General features: G+C 39.6%; 1 protein-coding gene across 2 annotated transcripts in view; it reads right to left on the bottom strand.

The window, feature by feature from the left end:
• The window catches only part of HSD17B12 (hydroxysteroid 17-beta dehydrogenase 12), a 174,045-nt gene that overhangs the window by 114,003 nt on the left and 47,501 nt on the right, over positions 1–12,541 (bottom strand). For both annotated transcript variants that reach the window (XM_028500815.2, XM_007126406.4), the window contains exon 2: positions 1,829–1,875. In XM_028500815.2, the coding sequence (XP_028356616.1) occupies positions 1,829–1,875 (47 nt within the window). The remainder of the gene's footprint in view (positions 1–1,828; positions 1,876–12,541) is intronic.

Raw genomic sequence — 12,541 nt, 5'->3', positions numbered from 1 at the left:
ATTGGGATTGACATGTATACACTGATGTGGATAAAACTGATGACTAATAAGAACCTGCTGTATAAAAAATTAAATTAAATAAAATTCAAAAGTTCAGAAAATCACCGTTTTTAAACCACCCTAGTAACAACTAATTTAGGCAAAAAACAGCAACACGTGTTGGGTGGAAGACTGTTGGGAAATGAAATATTCATACAGTCTCAAAGCATCATCCCACAGATTCTAAATTAATTACAAAGGGGAAAAGGTATTTTTATAATGGAAAATTATGGCAGACAACGTCTTAATAAATGATTTATTTTAACATAATCAATAAAGGAACAAATGGACTTCTTGTGGCTCCTGATAAGATAAACTCAAAAGAATATAGTATCACCTGTGTAGCATTCCTGCTAAAAAATGTTTAACTTGAATCTAATCATGAGGAAACAATCAGACAAATCCAAATTGAGAAATCTACAAAACAAATGGCCTAGGTTTTTAAAAAAATGCCACTGTTATAAAAGAAAAAAGAGAAAAAAAGGAGGGGCTCGGGAACTCTCCTAGTCAAGAGATATGACATTAAGAAGCAATGCATAATCCTTAAATGGATTTTGGAACAAAAAAAGAAGCTCTATGAAACACATTAATGGGACAATTGGGAAACTTGTATATGGACTGTATATTGTATAATAATATTGTGTCAAGTTAAACTTCCTATGTGTGACCACTGTACTGTGGTTACAACAGTGAATATTCTAGCTCTCAGAAGCTTCAAGCTGAAGTATTTAGGAGTGAACTGTTACAATGTCTGTAACTCCCAGATAGTCCAGCCAAATTACAATCATAATGATAAGTTAAATGTAGCAAAATGTTAACAGCTGACAAATCCTTGTGAAAGGTGTATGGGTGTTCATTGTATACTCTTCTTGAAACTTTTCTGTAGTTTTTATACTCAAAATAAAAAGCTGGGAAAACAAAGGATTTTTTTTTAAACCCTTTTTAAAGGACAAATGAGAGATTCAATGGATCTGTCAGGACCTTCATCACAATTGGGCAATATCAGAGGCTACTGGTGCCTCTGTGGAACTGGAAGGCAGGGAAGCTCTCCTTCACAGGAGAGCTTTGTACAGTGGTCATCAAACTATCATGGTTTCCCTTCCTTCAATTACATTACAGAGAACTTGAATCTTTTGCCTGTGTCTGTCAATATCTGTCCATCACAGTCTTTCTTGTGAAAATGACGCCATGGACTTGTTTGGAGATGTAACCACTCTCTAATAATCTGTCTACCTTTTGGAAAATAATCTAAAACAATTAACTTTAAAAACTGAGAACTGGGGGCTTCCCTGGTGGCGCAGTGGTTGAGAGTCCGCCTGCCGATGCACGGGACACAGGTTCGTGCCCCGGTCCGGGAAGATCCCACATGCCGCGGAGCGGCTGGGCCCGTGAGCCATGGCCGCTGAGCCTGCGCGTCCAGAGCCTGTGCTCCGCAACGGGAAAGGTCACAACAGTGAGAGGCCCACGTACCGCAAAAAAAAAACCAACAAAAAACAAAACTGAGAACTGTCTGTAGTTACACAATATAAAATAAAATTACACTGAAATTTTCACAACTCCAACTTTCCAGGATAAAAAGTTTGACACACATTTTGCACAAAAATTTGTTTTAAAGTTGTGTTTAAACAAACATAGCATTTCTAACAAGATCAAAACAAAGTACATCTATTATATGGTGTAACACCATAATTGTGCTTTTAACTCCAAAAATCAAAACTACTATAAGAGATCATTCTATATCTGTTCTTATATTCTTATACCAAAAAGAAAAGTCTTGAAAATTACCTACCTCTTCTGCATATGATTTTCCAATTCCATCAGTACTACCTGTGACAACTGAGAAAAGAAAAAAATAACAGTTTAGTTTAAGAATTACAATGTAGAACTGATCACAATTAGGACCCACCAATTAGACACAAGAAGACCTGTGTAATACAGTTGACCCTTGAACAACATGGGTTTGAACTGCAAGGGTCCACCTATAAGCGGATATTGTTTCCAATAAATACATACTACAGTACTACACGATCCAAGGTTGGTTGAATCCGCAGATGCAAAACCTCGGATGCAAGATCCAGATACTGAGAGCCAAATGTAAAGTTATACTTGAATTTCCAACTGTATGGAGGGTCTGTGCCCCTAACCCCCCCATGCTGTTCAAGGGTCAATTGTACTTGATGTAAAAGATGGAGCAACTACCAGTGGCTCAAATTTAGGAATGAATACCCATGACAATGGCTAAAATTTCAAAGACTGCAACACCAAGTGTTGACAAGGATATGGAGCAACTAGAACTCTCAAACACTGCTAGTGGCACTGTAAATTGACAGTCATTTTGGAAAAACGATTTTACATTATGTCCAGAAATAAATGTGTGCCTATCTATGACTTAACAATTTCCAAGAGGTAATAGGCATCATGTCTACCAAAACAATGTCCATGGTAGCTTTATTTACGTATAGTTGGTAAACATGCCCTAATAATAAACTACAAGAGAATGAGCAAGTAAATTAAGATATATTAACACAGTATGCAATGAGAAGCCCGCGCACTGCAAAGAAGAGTAGCCCCCCCTCACCGCAACTAGAGAAAGCCCACGCACAGCAACAAAGACCCAACACAGCCAAAAATAAATAAAATAAAATAAATTAATTAAAAAAGAGCTTAGGGCTTCCCTGTTGGCGCAGTGGTTGAGAATCTGCCTGCCGATGCAGGGGACGCGGGTTCGTGCCCCGGTCTGGGAGGATCCCACGTGCCGCGGATTGGCTGGGCCTGTGAGCCATGGCCTCTGCGCCTGCGCGTCCGGAGCCTGTGCTCCGCAACGGGAGAGGCCACAACAGTGAGAGGCCCGCGTACCGCAAAAATAAAATAAAATAAAATAAAATAAATAAAATAAAAAAGAGCTTAAAAAATATATTCACACAATACTAAATAGCAATTTTAAAAAAAGAACTACCAATACACTCAAAACAAGAACACATCTCCTAGACATTATGTTGAGTGAAAAAAGCCTAAGATAAAAGTGTACAAGCTGTTATGATTCCATGTATGCCATTTCAAAAAGGGCAAACTAATCTATAAAGATAGAAGTGATAGTATTGGCTCTACCCCGAGTAACGGGGTAGATGACAGGGAAGAGGCATTAAGGGAACCTTCAGGATGTAGGAAATACTCTATATTTTGTTGTGTATGTAAAAATTCATGTAGCTGTACAATTAAGTACACACTGTATCTGTTATACCTTAATAAACTATTTTTTTAATTATAGGTAGTAGAAATTGAATAATATCTATTTCTTCTATGGGAGAGCATATTTCTCTAAAAAGCTCTAAAACCTTATATAGCATAAACATTTGAAAATGATAATGGGTCAGGCTACACCATGGTATCTTACCTCTAAAATACCGGAATCATGTTTGTTACAAATTCATAGCACGGTTTTGAACAGCATTCCAAAAGGTTAGGGATGCCCCCAAAACTTCTCTATGAGTTTTCACAAACCATTAATAAGTTATGGAAAACAAGTTATGGTGTAAAGTAGGATTTTCTTGTATTTGTCCTAAAACCACTTCTTTGAAATTACATGATGATCCCTACTTTTACTATGCAGAAATATGGCAAACATATCTAAATTCTTCCTAGCCATATCTTTCATAATCATAATAGATTATGAAATAATAGAATAAGTTGTGAAATCATATCTATCTAGATCTACTTATCTATCTGTCTCCATCTCTCTGTCTCCCCCCTCTATCTCCTCCTCTTTTTCTTCCTCTCCCTCCCTGCTTGCCCCACCCCCTGTCACTTGTTGAAGACATTAGGTCATATATTTATACTTAACCAGCCTGTCATTAGCTGATTGCATCCTCCTGATGTCATTTAACATGTTCTTCCATCCCCTAAAAGTTAGCTGTAGATGATCAAATTCAGGTTTGATTTTTTGGGTCAGAATACTTCATAAGTGATATTGCATATTTCCATCAGGAGGCACATGTTTGCTAACCTTACTTTTTGTTATATTAACAGCCATTGATGATCACCGCTGAGACACATTATTTCATTAGAGATTGCAAAATGGTGATATCTGAATTCTATCATCCCGTCTTCATTTAGTAGCTGGAATAGTTCCATAGAGAAATGACTCTTCATCAGTTATTTGATTACAAATGATACAGAGTTTGCACAGGAATACAAGATAAATGTTTGATATTTTTTCTCCTTTACCAGTTTTCAAAGTAAATTGGTTCTCTGGCATCTCCCAAAGGTAACTCATGTATGTTTATGACTGTGGTTTTGTTTACAAGAAACATTACTAACTCATGGATTTAAACATTCATAGCAGAACCCATCTATATGAAATTAAGTATCATATGAGAGTTCCTCCAACCTCATGATCAATTCAGTTGCATACTTCTGTAACTTTTCATCTCCTGAGTATTTTGGAAGTATGGGGACCCAAGTTTTACACTGTATTCCTGTTACTGATGCACTAATGTGTCACACATGAAGTATAAACATTTTCTAACTGTTTCCAATTCTCTCCTTTTCCTTCTGTGATAAACTTTTCTGCTCTCCCCAAGATCCCCAGAACCTCACCTCCTCGCCTCTTCCTTCAAAGCCTTGTTCAAACTCCACCAACTAATTCCACTGTTCAGATAACTTCAAACAAAAGAAACCTCTCTCTCCCCTAAGCTCCCTTAGCCCTTTACATACACTTCTCTTACAGCACTTAGCACTCTCGACTTTGAATTGCATTTTCTTATGTGTACACCTCTTAATTCTTCTACCAGATTCCAGGCTCCTTGCTATGTGATGTGCACAAGGTAGGTGCTCAGTAGACATTTGCTGAATGCATGAATGATGCTCACATTTACTTGGTCTTACAAACTACAAAACACACAAGACTTGGACGATTTCCCTGAGAACCTGGTTTCTCAAAGTTCTTCACTTTACAAGTACAGTACCTTATATTCTCCTAATCTGTCTGCCACTCAATCTGTCCATTCACAGAGCCTTTGGTACGTAGATTATTCTGTTTATTCTCTACAACTGTGGAGCAAGCAAATCCTATATGTGATTACAGCATTGAATCAATGGCAACATCAGATTTTCGCAGATTGTGTGCTTTAAAAATCCCTCAATAAATGCTCAATAATTAAACTACAATAAAGTCACTCCAAATAATGCATCTAGAATTTCTGGATGTAATATACATATTTCAGAAGAACACAGATGACTCTGGTGTGTGTGTGTGTGTGTGTGTGTGTGTGTGTGTGTGTGTATTTAAAATTGCCAACCCCAGGCTGAGCTAAAGCAGCATACCACACTTTAAAAATAGTCCTGGAGGGCTTCCCTGGTGGCGCAGTGGTTGAGAGTCCGCCTGCCAATGCAGGGGACACGGGTTCGTGCCCCGGTCTGGGAAGATCCCACATGCCGCGGAGCAGCTGGGCCCGTGAGCCATGGCCGCTGAGCCTGCGCGTCCGGAGCCTGTGCTCCGCAATGGGAGAGGCCACAACAGTGAGAGGCCTGCGTACCACAAAAATAAAAACAAAATAAAAAGTCCTGGAGGACTTCCCTGGGGGTGCAGTGGTTAAGAATCCGCCTGCCAATGCAGGGGACATGGGTTCGAGCCCTGCTCCGGGAAGATCCCACATGCCACGGAGCAACTAAGCCCTTGCACCACAACTACTGAGCCTGAGCTCTAGAGCCCGCGTGCCACAACTACTGCAGCCCGCACGCCTAGAGGCCACGCTCCGCAACAAGAGAAGCCACCGCAATGAGAAGCTCACGCACCACAATGAAGAGTAGCCCCCGCTCGCCGCCAACTAGAGAAAGCCCGCGTGCAGCAACAAAGACCCAAAACAGCCAAAAATAAAAACAAAATAAAAAGTCCTGGAGGACTTCCCTGGGGGTGCAGTGGTTAAGAATCCGCCTGCCAATGCAGGGGACATGGGTTCGAGCCCTGCTCCGGGAAGATCCCACATGCCACGGAGCAACTAAGCCCTTGCACCACAACTACTGAGCCTGAGCTCTAGAGCCCGCGTGCCACAACTACTGCAGCCCGCACGCCTAGAGGCCACGCTCCGCAACAAGAGAAGCCACCGCAATGAGAAGCTCACGCACCACAATGAAGAGTAGCCCCCGCTCGCCGCCAACTAGAGAAAGCCCGCGTGCAGCAACAAAGACCCAAAACAGCCAAAAATAACTAAAAATAAAATAAATTTAAAAAAAATAATAATCCTGGATAGGTCAGAATATGCCAGGACTAGAGATTATAAAATTTGCCTAAGGGATATCAAACCTTCCTTTTCCAGATTCTCCAGTTTTTGGAGTTTGTAAGGGGTACTGTTAGAGCACCAACCACATCCTCCCTTCCAGCACAGAGGTCTTCAGGCAATCCTCTTGCCAGGAGTGTTATCTGCTGTCAGCTCACAAGTGAGCATCTCCCAGGAACTGCCATCAGCCAAAGGGAGCTGCCTTGCCCGAGGTTACAGTTCCTCCCCTGGGCAGTACATGTCTAATGACTGGTCCACACAAAGATCCAGCTCCCTTACTTCACTTAAGCATCTCTGAAGCGCCATCCCAGGTTCAGACCTTCCCATGGGAGCGTTTGACTCCTGCATCACAGCTGGACTTCTCCCTCTGCCCTACTCAGCTTCCTCTGCTTCCTCACAGGTGCTCTTCCTGAAAGCATCCCCCACATACACACATCTCACTGTCCAAGTTTATTTCCTGATGAACTACTGACAGCCTACAGTCAACCTCCTTTTTAAAGTGATTTTATTTATGTCTAATACATAACTTAGTCCAAAAAAGATAATAGCTACAAATTTTTAGGCCAAAACCAGCAGGACTTTACCCCTATCCTTCTGCACCTTCCTATCCCATCCCCAGAAGCAACCATTTTCATTGCTTTTAATCGTTTTTCCTTATCTTTACATGTTCTAAATCCTATGTTACACTGTAATTTCCTGATTCATCAATATATTACTTGACTCATTAGGGTTGATGAGAACTTTCACTCCCTTTATATTTTCCCCATCCTTCCAATGAAGTTATATCACAAGATTCTGTCGCTTGTGTTTTCCTTATTGTAATACTGCAACTCAATTCTGATATTAACCACCCAGAGTTAGTACAGATCCCACAGGTGAAAGACATAGTCCCCAGCAAAACTGCCCACAATGCAGGCACCAGCCACAAGTTCAGGGGTCCCTAGGCCACCAACACTTGTGATTACTTGGCTACAAAGTTCCCGGTTCCCATAACTCCTCAGGTTCAATAATTCACTAGAATGACTCACAGACCTCAGGATAACTTACAGTTCATGATTATGGCTTTATAATAAAGGATACAAATCAGGACCAACCAAATGAGTAAGCCACTTAGGGCAAGGTCAAGGGCAGTCCCAAATGCAGAGCTTCCATGCCCTCTCTGAATCAGGGCAGGTCATTCCCCGCCCCCCAACCCTCACCCAGCACATCAATGTGTTCACCCACTAGGAAGAATCTACATCAAGTTTCAGGGTCCAGAGTTTTCACTGGGTTTCATTACACAGGTGTGGCTGACTGAATCATTGGTCACAGGACTGAACGCAATCTCCAACACCCGCCTTCCCTCCCCAGAGGTTGGAAGGTTGAGTTGGTATCACAGGGCTCAAAGCTCCAATCTTCTAATCACATGGTTGGTGTTTCTGGCAGGACCAGCCCCCATCCTGAAGCTCTGTACAGTCCCACCTTGAGTGATTTCATTAGTATAAACTATCAGAGCCCACCATAAATAACAAAGACACTCCTATCACTTAGGAAATTCCAAGGATCTAGATGCTCCCTCCCAGGAACAAAGGTCAGTCAAATTCTTTATTATACAACAATTACTGTGGCTAGAAAAATATATTATCCACTAGTGAACCAAAGAGTATAGAAGAATTACATTCTCTTTCCTAATCAACGTTTTTGTTCTCCTGGAGTTAAAATTGTTTTATTGCATTTACGTAGTTTTCTTTTTAAATTTTCCCCCAGTCTCTAACAGCCTCTCAATATAATTTTCCACATGATCAACCCCATAAATTTGTTCCATTACTGTTTTTTTTTCCCCCTTAAAGATTGCCTTCACAGAGCACTCCAGCTTTCATCCTACTCCAACCTGGAATACTCTGTGGCACAGCTATTGTTCTAGAACATAATCTTGGGAATTCCCTTAGACTGTCTCTTCTGGGTTGAAGCTCTTGTTTTCTAGATCTTGTTCTATTCCCTCATTATGCAGCACATCTAGCTTCCCAAGAAAGGATGCATGAAGATATATTTTGTAAATATTTTGAAAAGTAAATTTTAGATTTTAAAATAAGTTTTAGACTTACCAAAAAAAAAAAAAAAAAGTGAAGATAATACAGAGTATTCCCTATACTCCAAGCCAGTTTATCCTATTACTAACATCTTACATTAGTATGGTAAATTTGTCACAATTAATGAACCAATTATGATACATTATTATTAACTAAAGTTCATATTTTTTCAGACTGTCTTGTTACTGAGTGTCCTTCTGTTGTAGGATGCCATCCAGAATATCATATTAAATTTGGTTATCACATCTCTTCGTGTGACAGTTTGAAGCAAATTTTTTTTACATTTTTATATCTTTAAAAATAAAGTCTATAGTCTAACTTCACACATAATAGTTTTAACTAGTGTGGACGAAGAATGTCGCCTGCCACATCAGTAAACAACGCATGTTGAGGCCATCAAGCCATAGCCACCCCCAAGTGTACACCCTGAGGGTGTTCAGGATGGAGAAAAACAGGATACTGGCCTTTTAGGGTGCATATCAAAGGAATGACTTCAATAAACGCAGTCTCTTGCATCTTCCCATACATGGAAAAGCGCTAAATTCATTAACTCGAGAAGTCTGGTTTTCTTTAATTAACAGCAATCTTTTGATTACTTGGTTTTGTTGTGAAAACTCCTATGTAACCCGGCTCCTCCCTGACCTCCCTCAGTGCTATTTGAGAGGCTGTCTCCTGGGCTTAAGTCCTCAGTATGTCCACCGAATAAAACATAATTTTCAAATTGTAGGTTGTGCTTTTTTTTTTTAAGTCGACACTAGGTATGGAATTCTAAACAGATCATTTAAAAAAAAATTAAAAACAACTCTCCATTGCACCAGTATTGTTTAAAAAGAATGTTTCACCATTCTGATTTCAGACAACTTGCAAATGAACTTTTTGGTCACTGGGGCTTTTAGGATCGTTACTTAACCTTTAGGACTCTGTCATGGTAACAGAGCTTGGGCTGGGTGCTTTTCCATCCATTGGTGCTAGGCACTGAGGGGCCTGAAAATCCATGATCTTCAATTCTGGCAATTTTCTTATGTATTAATTCTTTGATAATTTCTTCACATTCTTCTCTAGAATCTCCTTTAATCAGAGTTCAGACATAATACATGGAAAAGCGCTAAATTCATTAACTCGAGAAGTCTGGTTTTCTTTAATTAACAGCAATCTTTTGGGCTTCCCTGGTGGCGCGCTGGTTGCGAGTCCGCCTGCTGATGCAGGGGACACGGGTTCGTGCCCCGGTCCGGGAGGATCCCGCGTGCCGCGGAGCGCATGGGCCCGTCCTATTACTAACATCTTACATTAGTATGGTAAATTTGTCACAATTAATGAACCAATTATGATACATTATTATTAACTAAAGTTCATATTTTTTCAGACTGTCTTGTTACTGAGTGTCCTTCTGTTGTAGGATGCCATCCAGAATATCATATTAAATTTGGTTATCACATCTCTTCGTGTGACAGTTTGAAGCAAATTTTTTTTACATTTTTATATCTTTAAAAATAAAGTCTATAGTCTAACTTCACACATAATAGTTTTAACTAGTGTGGACGAAGAATGTCGCCTGCCACATCAGTAAACAACGCATGTTGAGGCCATCAAGCCATAGCCACCCCCAAGTGTACACCCTGAGGGTGTTCAGGATGGAGAAAAACAGGATACTGGCCTTTTAGGGTGCATATCAAAGGAATGACTTCAATAAACGCAGTCTCTTGCATCTTCCCATACATGGAAAAGCGCTAAATTCATTAACTCGAGAAGTCTGGTTTTCTTTAATTAACAGCAATCTTTTGATTACTTGGTTTTGTTGTGAAAACTCCTATGTAACCCGGCTCCTCCCTGACCTCCCTCAGTGCTATTTGAGAGGCTGTCTCCTGGGCTTAAGTCCTCAGTATGTCCACCGAATAAAACATAATTTTCAAATTGTAGGTTGTGCTTTTTTTTTTTAAGTCGACACTAGGTATGGAATTCTAAACAGATCATTTAAAAAAAAATTAAAAACAACTCTCCATTGCACCAGTATTGTTTAAAAAGAATGTTTCACCATTCTGATTTCAGACAACTTGCAAATGAACTTTTTGGTCACTGGGGCTTTTAGGATCGTTACTTAACCTTTAGGACACAGCTTGGGCTGGGTGCTTTTCCATCCATTGGTGCTAGGCACTGAGGGGCCTGAAAATCCATGATCTTCAATTCTGGCAATTTTCTTATGTATTAATTCTTTGATAATTTCTTCACATTCTTCTCTAGAATCTCCTTTAATCAGAGTTCAGACATAAGAGTTTCTCTATTAATCTTACTTTTCTTCTTGTTTACTTTCCTGGAAATTTCTTCAACTTTTACCTTCCAAATGTTCTACTGACTTTTTAAACTTAGGCTGCCAATTTTTTAATTTTGAAGAGCTCTTCTGTATTCTGATTGCTCTTTCTCTTTTTAAAGCAGCAGTTTATTCTTATTATAAATCCATTACCTTCTCGTATCTCTGAGGACATTAATTAGACTTTGTTTACATATTTATACTTTCTTCTACTCTTTTATTCTGTTTCCTCTAAGTTCCTTTTGATTGTTTTGGTCTCTCTCATCTTGGAGGCAAAAACATGGCAATTAGTGTACATGGGTGGGATGACTATACTGTGACCCCCACTATAGGGTAATCGATGGGCAAACCAGCTTTTTGATTAGGGAATCCACAAGTCAGTATCTGCATTTTCCCTAGGACCCTTCAGTATCTCTTAAGCATTTCCCAAATTCCAGGCTTCTGGCTGCTGGGTAGTTGGGCAGCTATCAGTCTGTAGACTTTTCACTTAACCCCTGTTCTCAGTCTCGTATCTCACCTCTGCCCTCTTCTGTGCTCAATTTTCTGGAGTCTCAAGCACATCTGGTTCAGTGCCCTTCCCCATCCCTCTCTTTTGAGGTACCTGATACTTGTAATTCCTGTGCTTTTCTAGGGTGCAGAGCAAACTTGCTTGCTTCCCAATGGTGCACTATCCATGAGCACTCGGGTATCGGCTCCATGAGGTAAGTTATCACTCTTCCAACTTCATTTGCTGTGACTGGGGATGAGGGATTTCAGAAGTTCCCTAGTTTCATCAAAATGGTGCTTTCTGTTCCTTATTCTCCTAATTATTAGAGAGGATTTCCAAGTGATAAAAGGCTAGAAATACTGTTACTTGGCTATTTTAAACCTGGAAGTCCCCCAAGGTCCCTCTTAAACATTTTAAAGTAGACTAAGTTGAGAATAAATACTAAACACACTTCTCAAAAGATTTAGCTTTATGCTCCCAACAAGAACATTTTTTCCTATCATCTGCTATTAACTCTCAAATTTAAATCAAACTAACAGTTTTTAGAAACTATTATGTGTATGACTACAGAGAATACAATGATGTCTAAGACCCACTGTGGATATTAGGTGTTCCATAAATCACCCATTTCACGGTTAAGACTTCAAATATTAAACAGAAATAATATGACTTTAAATTGTATAAATATTAAAAACTTAGCCTCTGATCTTTTTAGATAGATAAAAATATCACTTTTCCATATTCTGATAATTCTCAAAACCAAATGCAGAACTGTATAGTTACACATAAGTCAGATACTGCCTCACAAGTATGTTTTTTTTCCTGAGAAAATAGAAAAGTATAAAAAATTATTTTTACGGGCACAAAGAAACAAAAAATAAAATTGGAAACCAAGAGCCTCCTTTATTCATCTCTGTAAGCACCACTGCAGTTCTATAATAATCAGAGTCATGCACAATGGCCAGGCAATGGGGGATCAAGTATCATCTCCCCATCAAAGGAAATGACAAATTCTTTAGTTCTCTAAGTCATATGATAGGTAATATCTTTGAAATAATGTACAGACACAACCAAGTCATCTGTCAAACTTTACTCACTCATAAAAGTTTTACGTGATGCCAAAAAATAATAATAATAAATGTGTTTATTTAAGACAGGGAGGATGGGGACAAGGATTATCCTGCCTTTGCTTTTAAAGATATATTCTTTGCTTTAAAACTACATACCTTCCAACAGTAGTAGCAGAGACAGAAGCTCATAGTTGGATAGAAAAAAAATCCTTAGGTCTTCCCTGGTGGTGCAGTGGTTAAGAATCCGCCTGCCAATGCAGGGGACACGGGTTCGAGCCCTGGTCCGGGAAGATCCC

Source organism: Physeter macrocephalus, chromosome 16 (genome assembly GCF_002837175.3).
Source record: "Physeter macrocephalus isolate SW-GA chromosome 16, ASM283717v5, whole genome shotgun sequence".
NCBI classification, from domain to species: domain Eukaryota; kingdom Metazoa; phylum Chordata; class Mammalia; order Artiodactyla; family Physeteridae; genus Physeter; species Physeter macrocephalus.
This window is presented reverse-complemented; position numbering and strand designations above follow the sequence as displayed.